The 19,501-nt window shown below is 41.7% G+C and overlaps 1 protein-coding gene across 6 annotated transcripts in view; it reads left to right on the top strand.

Annotated features, from left to right (window-relative positions):
• The window catches only part of FSD2 (fibronectin type III and SPRY domain containing 2), a 48,306-nt gene that overhangs the window by 13,544 nt on the left and 15,261 nt on the right, over positions 1-19,501 (top strand). For all 6 annotated transcript variants that reach the window (XM_023627335.2, XM_001498217.7, XM_070230395.1 and 3 more), the window contains 5 exons: positions 7,757-8,479; positions 13,825-13,920; positions 15,593-15,823; positions 17,014-17,036; positions 18,054-18,175. In XM_023627335.2, coding sequence (XP_023483103.1) covers positions 7,832-8,479; positions 13,825-13,920; positions 15,593-15,823; positions 17,014-17,036; positions 18,054-18,175 — 1,120 coding nt within the window. In that variant the 5' untranslated portion in view covers positions 7,757-7,831. The remainder of the gene's footprint in view (positions 1-7,756; positions 8,480-13,824; positions 13,921-15,592; positions 15,824-17,013; positions 17,037-18,053; positions 18,176-19,501) is intronic.

A 19,501-nucleotide genomic window follows, 5' to 3' on the forward strand; every position in this document is an offset into this window, starting at 1 on the left:
ACATGTTCTGCTTCAGCAGCCTGTGATTCGCCGGTTTGGATCCCAGGTGCGGACATGGCACCGCTTGGCAAGCCATGCTGTGGAAGGCGTCCCACATATAAAGTAGAGGAAGATGGGCATGGATGTGAGCTCAAGGCCAGTCTTCCTCTGCAAAAAGAGGAGGATTGGCAGCAGGTGTTAGCTCAGGGCTAATCTTCCTCAAAAGAAGAAAAAAAAAAGATGGACAATAACAAGTGTTGACAAGCCATAGAGAAACTGGAACCCTCATACACTGCTGGTGGTAATACAAAATGGTGCAGCCACTTTGGAAAACAGTTTGGCAGTTCCTCAATAGGTTAAACATAGAGTTACTGTATGACCCAGCAATTCCACTCCTCAGGATATACCTAAGAGAAATGGAAACATGTCCACACAGAAAAACTTGTACATGAATATTTGTAGCAGCATAATTCATAATAGCCAGAAAGTGGAAATAACCCAGGTATCCATCAACTAATGAATAGATAAACAAAATATAGTATTAACCTCCATTGGAATATTATTCAGCTATGAAAAGGACACATTCTTCAACTTGGATGAACCTTGAAAACGTTATGCTTAGTGAAAAAAGCCAAATACCAAAGATCACATATTGAATGATTCCATTTATATGAAACATCCAGGATAGGCAAATTCAAGAGAAAGTGGTCATCGTGGTCTGGGGGAGTGGGTAATAGGGAGTGACTGCTAATAGGGGTGGGATTTCTTTTTGGGGTGATAAAACTGTTCTGGAATTAGATAGCAGTGATGGATACACGAGTCCGAGTTTACTGAAAACACTAAATTGTACACTTTAAAAGGGTGAACTTTATGGTATGTAAATTACCTCTTAATAAAGTATTACTTTAAAAAGTGTAAATAATTGCAAAAGATACACTTTCTGGCATATTATAAATATTCACATTTTCAAAGAAAACTATTCCATAACTTTTTTCAGATTTATTCAGTGGACTCTTAAATACTGTAGCAATTTGATGCCTTTTTCAACTATCTTAAAAAATGGAAGAACTAACTCTTCTGTAACATTAGAAATTTTACATTGCTCCTTTTTCTCTTTGAGCTTGTATTTCCGTTTCACTTTTCAGAAGAGTTTGGTACTAATGTATTGTTTCTCTATGCTTGGCAAGTCTGTTATTGGTCATTTGTGATACTTCTCTATAAAAAATACATATATATGACTTGAGATTTAATTTTTTAAAAATTTTCTTGGAACCATAAGTCTCTAGATAATAACTTCCTTTTTATTCTGAACTAATTTATGAATACAATGTTTAGTCACATGTAAGGAAAACAACATAAATACATTACAAGTGACAAATAATTATAAAACAAAAAAAAAGTAAAATGGAAATGCATCTATTGATGATGTGAATGGGGCTTTTTTTTATTGTTAAAAGTTAAACCTGGTATCCATGGGTGAAAATGACATATTCCAGAATGTAGCAGGAATTGGTGTCGATTGTCTTCCCATCTTTCATTTTGTAGATGAGCCCCAAGCAACCTCGCTCACCTACATAAGCAGATGGAAATGGAAGCTGCTTTATTATAACAATGCCAATCAATTCTTTGAACTCTTTCTGAAACGCTTGCCAAAAATTATATAGTGATCTAGCATGAAAAATCATTTTTAATCATATATCAGCTGACACTTGATTAGATCCTCCTTCAATTTTGTTGAAAGCAAAGAATTGGAAACCACTCAACCTAGAAAAAATGTATCTTCCCCATTCATTAATGTCATTCACTCTCTCGACATTGATACCAATACTTCAACTTGTCCTTTCCTTTAGCCCACAGGAGGTTTTAGAATTCCAAGGCAGTGAAATCTTACAGTGCAATGTAATATTCGGGACAAGTGAGAGGCACGGTTTTACTTCTGTAATAAAGAGAAGAAGGGCTATTCTGAAAAGAGACCCCACTTGAAGCCTCAACTGCTGGCTCGTTTCCAGGCAGAGCAGCTCTGGGAAAGATTAAATATTATGTTAAGCATCTGAAAACTGATACTCTTAAAGCTATCCATCCCCGTGCACCCCTTGGAAAGTCTTTATGTACATATGCTGTCGTCTGAAGACCAATGATGTAAATGCTACCCTTTGAGGGAGACTGAATGTGAAAAATGGAGGTGGAAGGAATAGTAGCAAGAGGGGATAGCCAGGTGGAAAGAAGATCATTTTTTTTTTTTTGAGGAAGATTAGCCCTGAGCTAACATCTGCTGCCAATCCTCCTCTTTTTGCTGAGGAGGACTGGCCCTGAGCTAACATCGTGCCCATCATCGTCTACTTTATATGTGGGATGCCTGCCACAGCATGGCCTGATGAGCAGTGCCTAGGTCCACACCCGGGATCTGAACCAGCAAACTCAGGGCCACTGGAGTGGAACACGTGAACTTAACCACCGCACCACTGGGCCGGCCCCAAGAGGGTCATTTTTAGTGATTTTTTGCTGCATAAGAAATTATTCCAAAACTTAGAGCCTTGAAACAATAGATCTTTATTGTCTTGCGTGGTTTCTGAAGGTCAAGAATCTGAAAGCAGCTCATCTGGGCGATTCTGGCACAAGGCCTCTTATGAGACGCGGTGATCGTTTCCCTTGATCCTCCCGATGAAATCATGCCTGTAGCAAACGTTGCCAACTCTCGGCTCACCTGCCCGCCAGTCTCGGCTCACCTGTGCCTTTGTGTGTTTTTCTTGCTTTTCCAGCAACTGTGTGTCAGCTCTGGCCAGGACTAGTTAGTGAATTTATTTGCCATGAAATAGGTTACAATCCCAACTTCTTCAAGATCTAAGCCTTCTTTCAAGTTTATCCTTCCTTAAGTAATTTCCCTCAGCTTTAGGGTATCTTTTAGAGTTCTCTTCCTAATTTTATAGTCACTCTATCATCACAGCTTAATACTTCTTTGTAATAAACCGTCTTCCTCCAATGTTACGTCTTCAGTTCTTGGCAGAATTGTAGATGCCAATCTTCTTTCCTAACCTCTGGTTTACTATCCTGCATGGAAGTTGAGGGTTGAAATTTTAATTTTCAGATTCTGAGGAGGAATTTTCTTAGGAATAAGGTATGTTATTTTATAGAAAATGCCATTTTGTTACACTGAAAAAGGCACAGCATTGTCATGTAGAAATTCTTAGGAAGTTTGTCATAATTAATATATAATAAAAATTAATAATTAATACTTCCAGCTATATGCAGTCTACAGGAGACACACTTTAGGTTCAAAGATATAAGTAGATGAGACAAAAAGGATGGGAAAAGATGTATCATGTAAACAACAATTGCGAGAAAGCTGGAGTGGCTATACTGACATTAGAAACAATAGACTTTAAAACAAAAAATGTTATTAGAGAGGAAGAGGGACATTTTATAATCATAAAAGGGTGAATCCATGAGGAATTTATAACAGTTACAAATGTATATGCACCTAACAACAGAGCATCAAAATACATGAAGCAAAAACTGACATAAATGAAGGGAGAAATAGACAACTCATCAATAACAGTTGGAGACGTCAATGCTCTATTTTTCAACAAAGAATAGAACCACTAAGAAGATTGACAAGGAAATAGAAGACGAATAATGCTGTAAACCAACTGTACTTTACAGACATCTGTAGAACACTCCATTCAACAACAGCAGAATGCACATCCTTCTCAAGGCATAGGAAACATTCCTCAGGATGGAGAAAATGCTAGGCCATGAAACAAACCTCGATAAATTTAAAAGGGTAGAAATAATACAAAATGTGTTCTTTAACGACAAAGGAATGCAATTAGAAATCAATATCAGAAAGAAATTTGGGGAACTCACAAATATGTGAAAATTAAACAACACACTCCCAAATAACCAATGGACCAAAGAATAAAAGGGAAATTAGGAAATACTTTGAGATGAATGAAAATGAAGATAAAACTTACCAAAACCTGTGGGATGCAGTGAAAGTAGTGCTTAGAGGGAAATTTATTGCTGCCAATGCCTATATTTAAAAAGAAGAAATCTTAAATCAATAACCTAATCTTTTACCTTAAGACACTGAAAAAAGAAGAGCAAACTAAGTAAAGCAAGCAGAAGGGAGGAAATAATAAAGATTAGAGCAGAAATTAATGAAAAAGAGAATAGGAAAACAAGAGAGACAAATCAAAGAAACCCAAAGCTCCTTCTTTAAAGTGATCAGCAAAATTGATAGACCTTTAGTTAGATGACCAAGAAAAAGAAAAGATTCAAACTATTACCAACCTTACAGAAATAAAAAGGATTAAAAAGGAATACTATGAACAACTGTATTCCAATAAATTAGACAACTTAAATGAAATGGACAAATTCGTAGAAAGAAACAAACTTCCAAAACTGACTCAGGAAGAATTAGATAATCTGAATAGGCCTATAATAAGTAAAGAGATTGAATTAGTAATAATAAAAAACTACCCACAAAGAAAATCCCGGGACCAGATGGTTTCACTGGTGAGTTCTACCAAGCATTTAAAGAATTAACCAATTTTTCATAAGCTCTTTCAAAAGATAGAAGAGAAGGGACACTTCCCAATTCATTCTATGAGGACAGTGTTACTCTGATACCCACACCAGACAAAGACATCACAAGAAAAGAAAACTATAGGCCAATATCTCTTAGGAATATGAATGCAAAAATTCCTCAACAAAATACTAGCAAACTGAATCCAATAACATATTAAAAAATTATCCATTATGACCAAGTGGGATTCATTCTAGGAAGGCAAGTTTGGTTTAACTTCAGGGTTGGCAATAGATTTTTAGATATGATACCAAAAGCACAGGCAACAAAAGAATAAATAGATAAATTAGACTTTATCAAAATTAAAAACTTTTATGCTTCAGAGAGAACTATCAAGAATGTGAAAAGACAATCCACAAAATGCAAGAAAATATTTGCAAATCATTTATCTGATAATTTCAATTAACTCAATTTAAAAATGAGCAAATGTTTGAATAGACATTTCTCCAAAAAGATATACAAATGGCCAATAAATACATGAAAAAAACCTGACATCGTTATTCATCAAGAAGATGCAGGGGCCGACCCAGTGGCGCAGTGGTTAAGTGCACACATTCTGCTTCGGCAGCCCGGGGTTCATGGGTTCGGATCCCGGGTGCGGACATGGCACTGCTTGGCAAGCCATGCTGTGGCAGGCCTCCCACGTATAAAGTAGAGGAAGATGGGCACGGATGTTAGCTCAGGGCTGGTCTTCCTCAGCAAAAAGAGGAGGATTGGCAGCAGATGTTAGCTCAGGGCTAATCTTCCTCAAAAAAAAAGAAAGAAAGAAAATGCAAATCAAAACCACAGTGAGATACTATTTCACATCCACTAGTATTACTATAATCAAAAAGTCAGATGATAACAAGTGTTGACAAGGATGTGGAGAAATCAGAGCCTTCATACACTTCTGGTAGGAATATACAATGGGGCAACGACCTTGGAAAACAGTTTGGCAGCTCCTCAGAAAGTTAGACATAGGGTTACCATTTGACCTAGCAATCCCACTCCTAGGTATTTATTCATAAGTACCTAGCGTTCTTTATAATAGCCAAAAGATGAAAACAACCCAAATGAAATGAGAAACAATGCAAATCAACTGATGAATAGATAAACAACATATGACATATCAATACTATGAACTATTATCCCACTCTACAAAGGGATGAAGTGCTGACTCGTGCTACAACATGGCTGAACCTTGAAAACATCATGCTAAGAAAGAAGCCAGTCACAAAAGAACACATATTTGATTTGATTTCATTTGCATGAAATGTCCACACAAAAAAGCAATAGAGACAGAAAGTAGATCAGTGGTTGCTTAGCGCTGGTTAAATGAAGGACTGTAGGCAGTGATAGCTAGAGAGTGCAGGGTTTCCTTTTGAGATGGTGAAAATGTTCTAAAATTGACTATGGTGATTGTTGCACGTAAATGCAAATATACTGAAACCATTGAATCACACACTTTAAACAGGTGAATTGTACAGTATGTGAATTATGTATCAGTAAAAATATTACAAAAAAATAATTAATATAACACAATGGCAGTCGTGTGCTAGGAAGAAAGCAGGGGCTTTGAAGTCTAACAGTTTGTGTTAAACTTAAGTCCTGCAAGAAGCAGGCACCAGACGGGATGAAATGTGCAAGAATTTCATTAGGGGAAACGCCTGTGTGAGATAAAATAGGGAGCAAGATAGGAAAGGCTGAGAGCTGTCTTGTCGTGATTCAAGTCTGACCCCAAGAGAAGGAGGAAAGGAGGAGAGGTTTGCAGGAAGCGTCCGAGACTGCCATGCCCTCTAAGAAAGGTTTGGCAAGGCTCCAGCCAAAATTTGCCATCAGAGTGGTTTTGTGTCAACCAGAAACGGATCTGCCTTAGTATCCTTGCTACACTCTGTCACTGGATGGGAGATGCCCATGGGAAGCATGTCCTCTATGCAAATATCTTGATGAGCTTCAGACTGCAGCTGAAACCCCTGGTCAGTCACGCTCGCTGTAGTTGCATATCTGCCACCACATCCTTGTGGCCACCACCCAGACTAAGGTTCAAACCCCAGTTCAATGACTTACTAACTATGTGACCTCGCACAAGATACTCTCTCTGAGTCACAGTTTCCTCCTCTGTAAGATGGAGATAACAGCAGCACCTACCATTTAGGGTTGATATGAGGACAAGACAATGTACATGAACTGCATAGCACACAGCAAGTGCGCAATAAGTAGTAGCTACTACTAACATTGCATTTACTACTACTATTACTATTTTTCTCTAGATTTTATGTACTTCCACTAAAATAGTGGTTATCATAGTCTATATATAATGAGTATTCTGTTTATTTAACATCAGATTGTGAATCTTTTTCCAAGTTATCATTAGCTCTCCCTAACCATTTTAAAGGCAGCATTATATTCTATGGAGTGTAATATCCTACATTACTTAACCATTCCCCTAAGCAGCAGGCCTTTTCCAATGCTTTTTTGCTATTCTAAAAAATTTTGTGGTGGATATTTTTAAATAGAAAAAAATTTTTCCCCTGTATTTGACATTTTTCCTCAGGGAAAGCTAGATTAAAGAGTGTGCACAGCTTTAAGGCTCCTGATCCATGTTGCCAAGTTTGCTCTCCAAAGAGGCAGGGCCGGTTTACATTCCAACCAGCAGCCCATGAGAGTACGCGCTTCACTGCACCCGCACCCAGCCTTGGGTATCAGTTTTCTATTTTTAAGTATTTGCTAACTGGAAAGGCAAAATGACATCTTATTTATTTGTTCTCTGTTACTCTCAAGGACGGACCGTTCTCTAAATGTTTTCGTACAGGTGATATTATACACAAAAGTAATTATTTTGTGAATTGTCCTTGCACAGTAGGTAATCTATTGAGATATTAATTTTTAAAATTAGTTTATACAATTTGTTTAATAATAATTGCCGGAGACACTTCCCATTATTTTGCCTTTTGAGGGTTTTTTTTCATGTATAAGAGTAGATTGTTAGTCAAATCTATTTGTGTTTCTTTTGTAATTTCTTCTGTCTCTTTTAAGCTTGGAAAGTCCATCCTCCTGTAGAAAGCAAATCTTTCTTTACAGATAGTTCAAAGTAGAACCACAAGTGAGCTTCTCACTTTTAAAAAGTTGTGAATGGATAAAGCGCAAGCTAATGACTTTCTCCTGCAATGACTGTCTCAGAAACGGAGTTTCCTTCCTCTTTTTGTCTTCTAGGCCTGGGATATCCACTACTAACTGCCCAGGAAGGCTCCTTCTTGTGCACAGGTGCTGCCCAGGTCTTCCAGACCTATGATGGAGGAGGAAGCGGGGGAGACACCCGGGCTGCACAGGTCTACTGCCCCCCATAACTTCCACTTTTATCACATGGATCTGTATGACTCTGAAGACAGACTGCAAATCTTCCCAGAAGAAAACACTCGGATGACAAGAGAAGTCGTCCAAGCTGAAATGACCAGTGAGCCAAGAGGGGCAGTGAAAGGTAAGACTCAAAGAGACCTCGAAGAGGAAGTGGACGAACTTGTCCATTTATACGGACTTGAAGATGATCATGAACTGGGGGATGAGTTTGTTGATGAAACCACGCCCAGAATAGAGGTTTCAGAATATCCTCCTTATGGGATGACGAGGAGAGAACCAGCCAGGGAGCAGAGAGACTGGAGACTTAGTGCAGAGGCAGCTGAGACCCAGGACCTGGGCTTCGGAGGGTGGGGCTCAGCAGGCCAGTGCCAGGACTTGCGAGAAGCCTATAGGTACACACACGGCCGTGCCAGTGAGGAGTATGAATGCTACGTCATCCCAGAGGAGGAGGACGAGGAAGAAGCTGCCGACGTCTTCTGTGTCACTTGCAAAACTCCAATAAGAGCATTGGAGAAGGTTTTTGATGAACACAAAGAACATGAGGTGACCCCACTCAATAAAGCCCTGGAGAGCGCCAAGGTAAATAGGTCTCCTTGGTTCTTCTTTCTCTTGATGTTGCATTTCTATCTCAAGTATGCAGGCAGGAAATAAATCTAAAATGCCTTCTACAAAAGGGAGAGGGAAAAGATGTAACAGTAACATCTTGTGAGCCTCTGTTTTTCATTTTTTTCTCCTGTAATTTTATTGAGATCATAATGGTTTATGACTGTGTAATTTCGGGTGTACACTATTATTTATCAATTTCTGAATAGACTTCATCATGCTCACCACCAGTAGTCTAATTTTTGTCATTACCAAGCATATGTGCCCCTTTACCCCTTTTGCCCACCCCTCAACCCCCTTCCCCTCTGGTAACCACTAATCTGTTCTCTTTATCCTTGTGTTTGTTATCTTCCACATATGAGTGAAATCATGCAGTATTTGTCTTTCTCTGTCTGGCTTATTTCGGTTAAAATCATACCCTCCAGGTCCATCCATGTTGTTGCAAATGGGATGATTTTGTCTTTTTTTTATGGCTGAGTAGTATTCTACTGTATATATATACATCTTCTTTATCCATTCATCTGTAGAAGCGCACTTGGGTTGCTTCCACGTGCTGGCTATTGTGAATAATGCTCCAAAGAACATAGGGGTGCATAAATCTCTTTGGATCATTGATTTCAAGATCTCTGGATAAATACTCAGTAGTGGGATAGCTGGATTGTATGGTATTGCTATTTTTAATTTTTTGAGAAATCTCCATACTGTTTTCCATAGTGGGTGTAGCAGTTTACATTCCCACCAGCAGTGTATGACCGTTTGCTTTTCTCCACATCCTCTCCAACATTTGTTGCTTTTTGTCTTGGTAATTATAGCCATTTTGACTGGTGAAAGCAATATCTCCTTGTAGTTTTGATTTGCCTTTCCCTAATAATTAGTGATGTTGAATATCTTTTCATGTGTCTGTTGTCCATCTGTATGTCTTCTTTGGAAAAATGTCTCTTCATATCTTCTGCCCATCTTTTGATCAGGTTGTTTGTTTTTTTGTTGTTGAGTTGTTTGAGTTCTTTACATATTTTGGAGGTCAACCCCTTGTCTGATAAATAATTTGCAAATATTTTCTCCCAGTTGGTAGGTTGTCTTTTCGTTTTGTTCAAGGTTTCCTTTGCTTTGCAGAAGCTCTTTAGTCTGATGTAGTCCCGTTTGTTAACTTTTTCTTTTGTTTCCCTTGCCTCAGTAGACATGGTGTTTGAAAAGATGCTACTAAGACCAATGTCAAATAGTGTACTGCCTATATTTTCTTCTAGGAGTTTTACAGTTTCAGGTCTTACATATAAGTCTTTAATCCATTTTGAGTTAATTTTTGTGTATGGTACAAGATAATAGTCTACTTTCATTCTTTTGCATGTGGCTGTCCAGTTTTCCCAACATCATTTATTGAAGAGATTTTCCTTTCTCCATTGTATGTTTTCAGCTCCTTTGTTGAAGATTAATTGCCCCTAGATATGTGGTTTTATTTCTGGGATTTCAATTCTGTTCCATTGATCTGTGTGTCTGTTTTTGTGCCAGTACCATGCTGTTTTGATTACTATAACTGTGTAGTATATTTTGAAGTTAGGGCTTGTGATGCCTCCAGCTTTGTTTTTATTTCCTTAGGATTCCTTTGGCTATTCGAGATCTTTTGTTGTTCCATATAAATTTTAAGATTCTTTGTTCTATTTCCATGAAGAATGTCATTGGGATTCTGATTGGGATTGCACTGAATCTGTAGATTGCTTTAGGAAGTTTGGACATTTTCACTATGTTGATTCTTCCACCCCATGAGCATGGAATATCTTTCCATTGTTTTATGTCTTCTTCAATTTCTTTCAATAATGTCTTATAGTTTTCAGTGTTTAGGTCTTTCACCTCTTTGGTTAAGTTTATTCATAGATATTTTATTCTTGCTGCAATTGTAAATGGGATCGTATTCTTGAGTCCTCTTTCTCCTAATTTGTTTTTAGTGTATAGAAATGCAAGTGATTTTTGTACGTTGATTTTGTACTGTGCAACTTTGCTGTAGTTGTTGATTATTTCTAATAGTTTTCTGTTGGATTCTTTAGGGTTTTCTATAGATAGAATCATGTCATCTGCAAACAGTGAGAGTTTCACTTCTTCCTTTCCAATCTGGACTCCTTTTATTTCTTTTTCTCACCTAATTGCCCTGGCCAAAACCTTCAGCACTATGTTGAATAAGAGTGGCAAGAGTTAGCACCCTTGTCTTGTTCCTCTTCTCAGAGGGATGGCTTTCAGTTTTTACCCATTGAGTATGATGTTGGCTGTGGGTTTCTCATATATGGCCTTTATTATGTTGAGGTACTTTCCTTCTATACCCATTTTATGGAGAGTTTTTATCATAAATGGGTGTTGGATCTTGTCAAATGCTTTCTCTGCATCTATTGAAATAATCATGAGATTCTCATTCCTCATTTTGTTAATGTGGTGTATCACATTGATTGATTTGTGGATGTTGAACCATCCCTGCATCCCTGGTATATATCCTACTTGATCATGGGGTATGATCCTTTTAATGTATTGCAGTATTTGGTTTGCCAATATTTTGTTGAGGATTTTTGCATCTATGTTCATTAGTGATATTGGCCTGTAATTTTCCTTCTTTGGATTATCCTTGTCTGGGTTTGGTATCAGAGTGATGTTGGCCTCATACAATGAGTTAGGAAGTGTTCCATCTTCTTCAATTTTTTGGAGTAGTTTGAGACAGATAGGTATTAAATCTTCTTTGAATGTTTTGTAGAATTATCCAGAGAAGCCATCTGGTCCTAGACTTTTGTTTTTTGGGAGGTTTTTGATTACGGTTTCGATGTCTTTGCTTGTAATTAGTCTATTTAGAATCTCTATTTCTTCTTGATTCAGTTCTGGGAGGTTGTATGAGTCTAAGAATTTATCTATTTCTTCTAGGTTATCCAGTTTTGGGGCATATACATTTTCTGCAGGTTTAGTGCAGAAAGTTGTATTTTGGCAGTATCTGTTGTAATTTCTCCTCTTTCATTTCTAATTTTATTTATTTGAGCCTTCTCTCTTTTTTTTCTTAGTGAGTCTGCCTAAGGGTTTGTCAATTTAGTTTATTTTCTCGAAGATCCAGCTCTTAGTTTCATTAATCCTTTCTACTGTTTTTTGTCTCTATTTCATTTATTTCTGCCCAGATTTTTATTGTTTCCCTCCTTCTGCTGACTTTGGGCTTTGTTCATTCTTCGTTTTCTAGTTCTATTAGGCACAGTTTAAGATTACTTATTTGAGATTTTTCTTTGTTGAGGTGGGCCTGTATTGCTATGAATTTCCCTCTTATGAATGCTTTTGCCACATCTCATAGGAGCTAATATTTTGTATTTTCATTTTTGTTTGTCTCCAGGTATTTTTAAAGTTCTCCTTTGATTTCTTCATTGATCCAATGGTTGTTCAGTAGCATGTTGTTTAGTCTCCACATATTTCTGACTTTCCCATCTTTTTTTCTTGTAGTTGATTTCTAGTTTCATAATGTCATGGTTGGAGAAGATGCTTGAGATGACTTCAACCTTCTTAAATTTATCAGGCTTGCCTTGTTTCCCAACATATTGTCTATCTTTGAGAATGATCCATGTGCGCTTGAGAAGAATGTGTATTCTGCTCTTTTTGGATGGAATCCTCTCTATGTATCTATTAAGTCCATCTGATCGAGTGTTTTGTTTAAATCTACTATTTACTTGTTAACTTTTTGTCCAGATGATCTGTCCATTGACATAAGTAGAGTATTGAAGTCCCCTACTGTTATTGCGTTGCTGTTAATTTCTCCCTTTGTAGGTTATTTTCTTCTTATTTTTTTCTTTGTCATTGACTTTTGCCAGTTTTACTATGATATGCCTTGGAGAGGGTCTTTTAGCATTGATGTAATTAGGAGTTCTGTTAGCTTCATGTATTTGTAAATCCAGTTCCTTCCCCAGGTTGAGGAAGTCCTCAACTATTATTTCTTTGAACAAGCTCTCTGCTCCTTTCTTCCTCTCTTCTCTCTCTTGAATACCTATAATCCTTATGTTGCTTTTCCTAATTGTGTCAGATATTTCTCAAAGAATTCCTTCATTTTAAAAAAATCTTACTTCTTGCTCCTCCTCCCCCTGTAGCGTTTCTATATTTTTATCCTCTAAATAACTAATTCTTTCCTCTGTAACATCAGCTCTGTTTCTTTGGCATTCTAGATTAATTTTTGTTTCATTAATTGTGTTTTTCATATCCAGAATTTTTGCTTGACTTTTTTTTATGGTTTCAATCTCTTTGGTGAAGAGATTCATTTTATTCATGAGCTCATTGAACTGTCTTTCTGTGTTCTCTTGTAACTCATTGAGTTTCTTTATGATAGCTATTTTGAATTCTCTGTCATTAGATTGTAAATTTCTGTGCCTTCAGGGTTGGTTTCTGGAGAATTGTCATTTTCCTTCTGGTCTGAATTGTTGCTGCAGTTTCTCATGGTGTTTGATGAACTAATCTTTTGTCAGGGCATTTTTGGTAATATCAGCTTGCAGATTCCACCTGCTACCACTAGGGGTAAGCAGGAGCAGAGTTTCTGGTCCCACCCAGTCTGCTGGAAGTTTTGGGGGTACTATGGGCTCTTGCACTGGCCTGGAGGGCATTCAGGTGCTGATGTGGACTGTGCTTGGTGGGTGGGGCTTCCTCTCAGGGACTGAGCCAGAGCCGCTCATGGGGCCGAGGGTCACCATGGGCTCCCCCACTGTTGGGAAAGTGATCACAAGTGAGATAAGGGCTGCCACCACCTCTTCCTGCCACCTCTTCCTACAGTTACTCTAGGGCTTGCTCCCACTTCTGGGGCTCAGCGGTACTATGGGCACTCGCCTGGGCCTGGAGTGTACTTACCCAGCAAGTAGATCTGCCACACCTGTGCTTGCGGTTCTGCCAGCTGCTGTGCTTGGTGGGAGGGGCTTCCTTATGGGACCGACCTAGGGCCACTCCTTGGGGCTGCAGGGGCATGGCGGGCTCCCCCCAACCAGGAAAGTGATCATGAGCATGCTAAGGGCTGCCACCACCTCTTCCTCCAGTCACCCAGGGACATGTTGCCACTTTCGGGCACTCACGCCAGGGTAGAAAGCATTGGTACGTGTGCACAGGGCTGCTGGGGGAGGGCAGGGAGTGCTCACCTACCTCACCACTTCCTGGAGGACCAGTCCATCCACCCTCAGGTGCATAGCTGTGTGTGTCTCTCAGGCACCTTGTTGTGCTGTGTGGGCTTCCTCCATTGGTGAATGAATGTCCATTTAGTTGTAGTTCAAAAGGGGGACAAAGGGAACAGCTCACTCTGCCATGTTGCTGACGTCACTCTCTGATCCTCTGTTTGATAGGATGAAATTCACAAAAATATGTACAAATTGGAAAAGCAGATTATCGAGATGGAAAATTTTGCAAGTCACTTAGAAGAGGTTTTCATCACTGTGGAGGTAAGAGCACATGTGATAACCCCACCAGACACATGTTGCTTCCATCAGCACCTAGGTCAGCAGCTGTGTCTGGTATGAGTTGGAGAATCTATTTTCTTAGAACGTGCAGCATCACTACTGCCCCTCTCCCCTCACCCCTTCCCCTGCCCTCCCATGGCACCTTGGGCATGTGCCTCATCACCAATTACCTGTAGGCAATCCCTACAGAACTATAAGCTCTCAGTGGGGAGACTGTGTCTTCTGTGTCTGTATATCCCCAGTCCTACTACAAGGTAGGACTCTTTCATGGGCCAGCCTTGACAGGGCATTGTGAGACACCTATCCTGTCATTAATAAGTGTGCTTTTCCTCATCTCTTATATATTTTCCATAAGATTAGTACATCTCTGTGCCTGCCACCAAACATGTCATGGTCCCCTGGGTGTGCCTAGTAGGTATATGGTATATCACTGTAATGCTAGTGCTCAGGCTAACCCTTCAGATGAGGTAGACCAGGACGAGGACCAGGGGGCCTTCTGTCTCCCCTCTCTTTGTGTGGATGCTCTACTCCTATTAATGCAGCCTCAGAGTGTATCAACAGGAGCACCTCATAGGAATTAGCTAAGCTCCAGGCCCCTTTCCTGTGAAGCTTGCCCTCCTTTGCTCCAATCTTAAAAGTGAGGAGAGCTATTGCACTCATGCCCTGTGGAAGGCACAGAGAAAGGACAAGCCCTTCCCCTTCCAAGCACAGGCTGGTGGTGGGAGGGGTCAGTCTGCAACAGCCAGGACAGAGCTCCCTGCACTCTGCACCACCAGCTCACTCTCAGGTCAAAGTGTCTTCACCTGAGTGAGGACTCTGAGCTCTTCCTTTTACACTCAACACAGGGGAGTCATCTACTGCTTTCCCTCTCTGCTGCCATTCTAAGAAATTCTTACACACATAGTAGGTGTTCAGTAAGTATCCCCTGAATGATTGATAAGAGCCTCTTCTTTGGAAGTCCCTGTTATCAGATGAGGATGACATCAGTCAGAACCCGCAGAGCTCTCCTGGGCTTCCAATATAAGGAATGGGGACCAGGAGTCGATGTGCTCTAATATTTCTCATCCATTGTGCCCCAGGATTATGTATGGTCTCAACCCTCCCTCTGTCTTCTTGCCTTTTCTCATCTATTAGGTAGCACCATCTGGCCACAACCCTTATTCCCCCTCGCCTTCATCTTTCTCTTAGTTGATGTGAGGATCTGTGTGCTCCTGGTGTTTGTATAATCTGAGCATCAGGGAGTGGAGATGAGTATCATGTGATGTTGAGAGCTCAGGAAGGAAAGATGGGTGGGAATATCCTGGAGCAAACGTCTCCATGTTAAGGTCTGAGGTTCCTGTAGCAGGCTGACTCATCTCCTTGCTCAGTTGTCATGGTGATGGGAGGTGGCTAAAGTGAAGTGGGGAGAGGAGGATGCAAAATGCTGCCAGGAGAGAAAGCAGTGCTTTTTGCTAAGATTATCCTTGAGGTTCTAGCTGGAGACTCCTGTGTCCCAGCTCCCCCAGGGTCCACCACAGCACCCTGGCAAGAGATGATAAGACAACGTGGAGGGACTAAAATAGCCACAATGTAGATACATTTTCATGCCCCAAATGACTCAGCTGTGGACACACCACATGCACTGAAGTGATGACTGAAGTGAACTGTCTTGCAGGAAAATTTTGGAAGACAGGAACAAAACTTCGAGTCACATTACAATGAGATCTTGGAAACACTGGCTCAGAAATATGAAGAAAAAATACAAGTTCTAGGGGAGAAGAAGAAAGAGAAGTTAGAAGCCTTATATGGACAACTGGTCAGCTGTGGAGAAAACCTGGACACCTGTAAAGAACTGATGGAAACCATAGAGGAGATGTGTCATGAAGAGAAGGTCGATTTCATAAAGGTCAGTAATGAAGGGGAGGGACAGTGATGGCTGGAGTAGGTTAGGTTGTCTCCTGTTCACCTGGAGGTTTTGGAACTGACTTTATGGTCAGCTGCCATCTGATTCCACTGGATATTCACAAGGGTGAGGTTGTCACCCCATCTTTCTGCACAGCTTCGCCATAAGTGGCTGAGCAGGCTCATTCACAGCTGACTCCTGCCCTCCACCATCGCTCAGGTAACACCAGAGTCTTTGTTCATCTGTCCTGATTACCTACGGATCTGTTCCCTCATCCTGGAACTGTGCAAAAACAGTTCGCTGAGAGCTTTCCAGCCCCTGATGGCTTCTTGGGGCGCTGGGGAGAAAATTCTCCCCAAAAACGTACCTCCAATTTCCCAGTTATGAATGCAGCAGTTATAAATCTTACTTCATAAATTCAGACTTGTAAAAAAAAATCCATTTCTTCATTTCCTTGAAATCCAGTTAAATCAGACTCCATGTTCCCATGCAGCTGGGCTGTGGGAATTTCAATCTCTGTCAGAGGTGGGGTCCCACAGGAATACGGGGCAGTTGTGGTGTCCAGGATGTGAGGGAGGAGCCTTTGGCCCGCAGAGCTTCCTGGTTGCCAAATATGGCTGCCACACTGACCAAGCCCATAGTCACCCCTCAAAGCCCAAGAGCGCCTCCTTCCTGCCCGGCTTGGGTCGAGGGACCTGTGACTGAGGCTGGAAGGCAAGTTGGCAGGCACCATTAGAGCCCTGAATGCTTAGACCTTTCGAACCAGTGGTCCCATGGTACCACTGTGTCTCAGAGACATAACCCAGAATGTGGAGAAAGTGATACACATGAAGATGTTCTTCTCGCTGTTATTTATGATGGCAAAAAGTTGGAAAGAACCAGAATGTCCAAAAATAGAGGGAAGGTTAAGTAAACGATGGAGTTCCCACTCAATGAACACTTCTCAGAGTTTCAAATTGATGGTCCAAAGGACCATACGTAACATGGAAAGTGCTTATATCATGTGAATGGAAACAAGCAGTGTATGGGAGAAAATACACAGGCGTGGTAACGGGGGTTGTGTTAGGGTGTGGAATACGGGTGATTTTTGCTTCTTCCTAATTTCCAAGCTTTTAAATATGTTTATATTATTATATAGTTTGAAAAAGAAATTTATTTCCAAAATCAACTTAATCTTTTCTCCTCCTTTTTAGGATGCTGTGGCTATGGCTGACAGGTAATACTTTTGTTCTGACATGTGTTTTCTTTCACCTCTAGATATCCAAATGGACTCAGTTCCACTTGGTTATATGCTCCCAGTTTCAGCTCTTGTGTCTGCCTCTGAGGTTAAATGGCACTGGCTTTGGAAGGACGGTGTAGGGTCACAAGGACCTGCTAGTACTGAATCTCAGGGCTGGAAGGGAGCCTGTGATGACGCCCAGCCAGCAAACTCATGGTCACATCTCCTCCACAAGCCCCTTATTTCACCAGGAGGAACCAAGATCCAGAGAGTGTCCCCAGAGCCCCCCAGCTGTGCCAGGACCCAGACTGTGCACTGCGGAGAGCATGCACGTTACAGAGTCAGACAGGAGTTCAAATCCTGCTACCCCCATGACCTTGGGCAAGTCTAATCAGTCAAGGACCCACCTTCCTTATCTACAAACAAGGATCGTTTTGTGAGAATTAAATGAGACCACGTCTGTAAAGCAAGATGGACACTGAAGCTTAATAATGTGAGGGTTAAGTGCATGGGTTTTGGCGAAAGACAGATCTGGTTTCAAAGTCTGCCTCTGCCACTTACAAATGCTGTGACTGCCAGGAAGCAGGTGCAAGAAGACCCAGAGCCCCGGTCCTGGGTCAGCAACTTGAGGGCACTTGGCCTTGTGGAGGGGAAGCTGCGGAGAGGCTGTACATCTTGGGGTGGCATCGGGGCGGGAGCTTCTGGGTCACCAGGGGTGCTGTCAGAGGCTGTGGATCTGGAACTCATTGGCATATGACCCCCCACCGCGCTCTCTGACATCCCACCCCATCTTCTCCCTTTGAATGCACAAGCCAATCCCGCCCATCCCCATTGGTGACCTCCTGGGTCAGTCACCGAAGCAGATGGCCAAAGGCGGCCAGCAGCGTGTTAAAATAAAGAAATAAAAGTTCCACAAAGAGGCTTCTTCGTTTATTGCTAGTGGCCCAGCACAATAGCTAGACCCTGAGGAAAATGCCCCTCCATTCTTGCTAGTGTGCCTTTTTATACCAACAGACTTGGAAAATTCCTGAAAACAGAAACAGACGTGGAGATCTCGGCGCAGCCTGACTTTGAAGACCAGACCTTGGACTTCTCGGACGTGGAGCAGCTGATGGGCGCCATTAACACCATCCCAGGTGCATAGCTCACCCGGGGGCCTGCTTCACAGCAACTTCCCCCAGCCCCGAGCTTCGAGTTAGAAACTTTGACGGCTAAGAAAATCATAAAGATGTAGAAACAAGTACTTTTTCCCTCTGGCTCCATGTTTTTGTCTTTCTGGCTTGTAAGGGTGAGAGCAGAAGCTGACCTCCTCGGGGTAAGTGCTCCCCTCACTATTCAGGGGCTGACATCTGGCCCCAGGCAGCCTTGAACTATTTTCTGTTCGTAGCCTGCCTGGCTGCATAAACTCCTGCTCTCTTGCCTGATTTACACCAAGCAAGTAGCCTGAATTTCATGTCCTTAAATGTATTTATGTTCCTCCTGGGTAGCTGTTTTTAGCATAGCGGTCAAGAGATGGGCTTTGGAATCCTGTGGAACTAGTGACAAGCCAACCTTCACCACTTCCTAGCTGTATGACCTTAGACAACTTACCTAACCTCTCTGGCCCACTGGGTCAAGAGGAGATTTCTTTGAGCTCTGATGTCCATTGGATGGTCCTTCCTCCCTTCCCAGAAGGTGCTGCCCGAATAATCAGGCCCAGTCATTTGGAAGGAAAGGCCCTGTCGCCCGAGTCAGTGCTTGAGAAGCACCGACATTTTTCGTCTCCCCGCCGTGTGCAGGTCCCACGTGGACCATCACCCTCCTGCTTGCGTCCAGACCCCTGGGCAGTTTAACAGCTCCCAGAGCCCTCCCTCTTCCTGCGTCTGCTGTGGGGCTCTCCTCCACAGGGTGTAGAAGGGTGTCTCCCACTCGGCCTGGACTTGGTCGTTCGGGGATTCAGGTTCTTTCTCTTCTTCCTCACCTTTGTCACGTGGGGTCTTCCAGTCCCTGACCAAGAAGGAAAGACTGAGTTGTGGCTAATGAACTCCTTTACGTTTAGCTGTGCTCTTACCTGGATTGAGTAATTTCAAATTTTGAAACTGAGGATGTTCTTAAAAGCCTGGGATGGAGGGAGGTGCTGCCATGGGAGAATTATGTAAGAAAAACAAGTGTTTCTCTGTTGTGTGTGGGTCTGTGTGGGGGTGAGGGGGCAGAAGAATTAACCTACAGAGAAGAAAAGAATTGGCACGGTAAATGGACTCCAAAGAAGCTGGTTCTGAAAAGCACAATTTGGCCAGACCCAGTCTTCTCTCATCGTAATGAAGGAGGCGGTTGCTGGATGGAGCATCCCTGTGGAAGGCTTCGTCCCCTCCTCAGTTCACTCCAGGGCTGCGGGCAGCAGTGCTGTGGGCCTCGCTGTCCTGCTTCTTCGGATGGCGTGGAAGGGTCAGAGGACCCGTACCTGGGGCAGGACTTGCAAACCA

This window comes from Equus caballus, chromosome 1, assembly GCF_041296265.1.
Source record: "Equus caballus isolate H_3958 breed thoroughbred chromosome 1, TB-T2T, whole genome shotgun sequence".
Taxonomy (NCBI): Eukaryota; Metazoa; Chordata; class Mammalia; order Perissodactyla; family Equidae; genus Equus; species Equus caballus.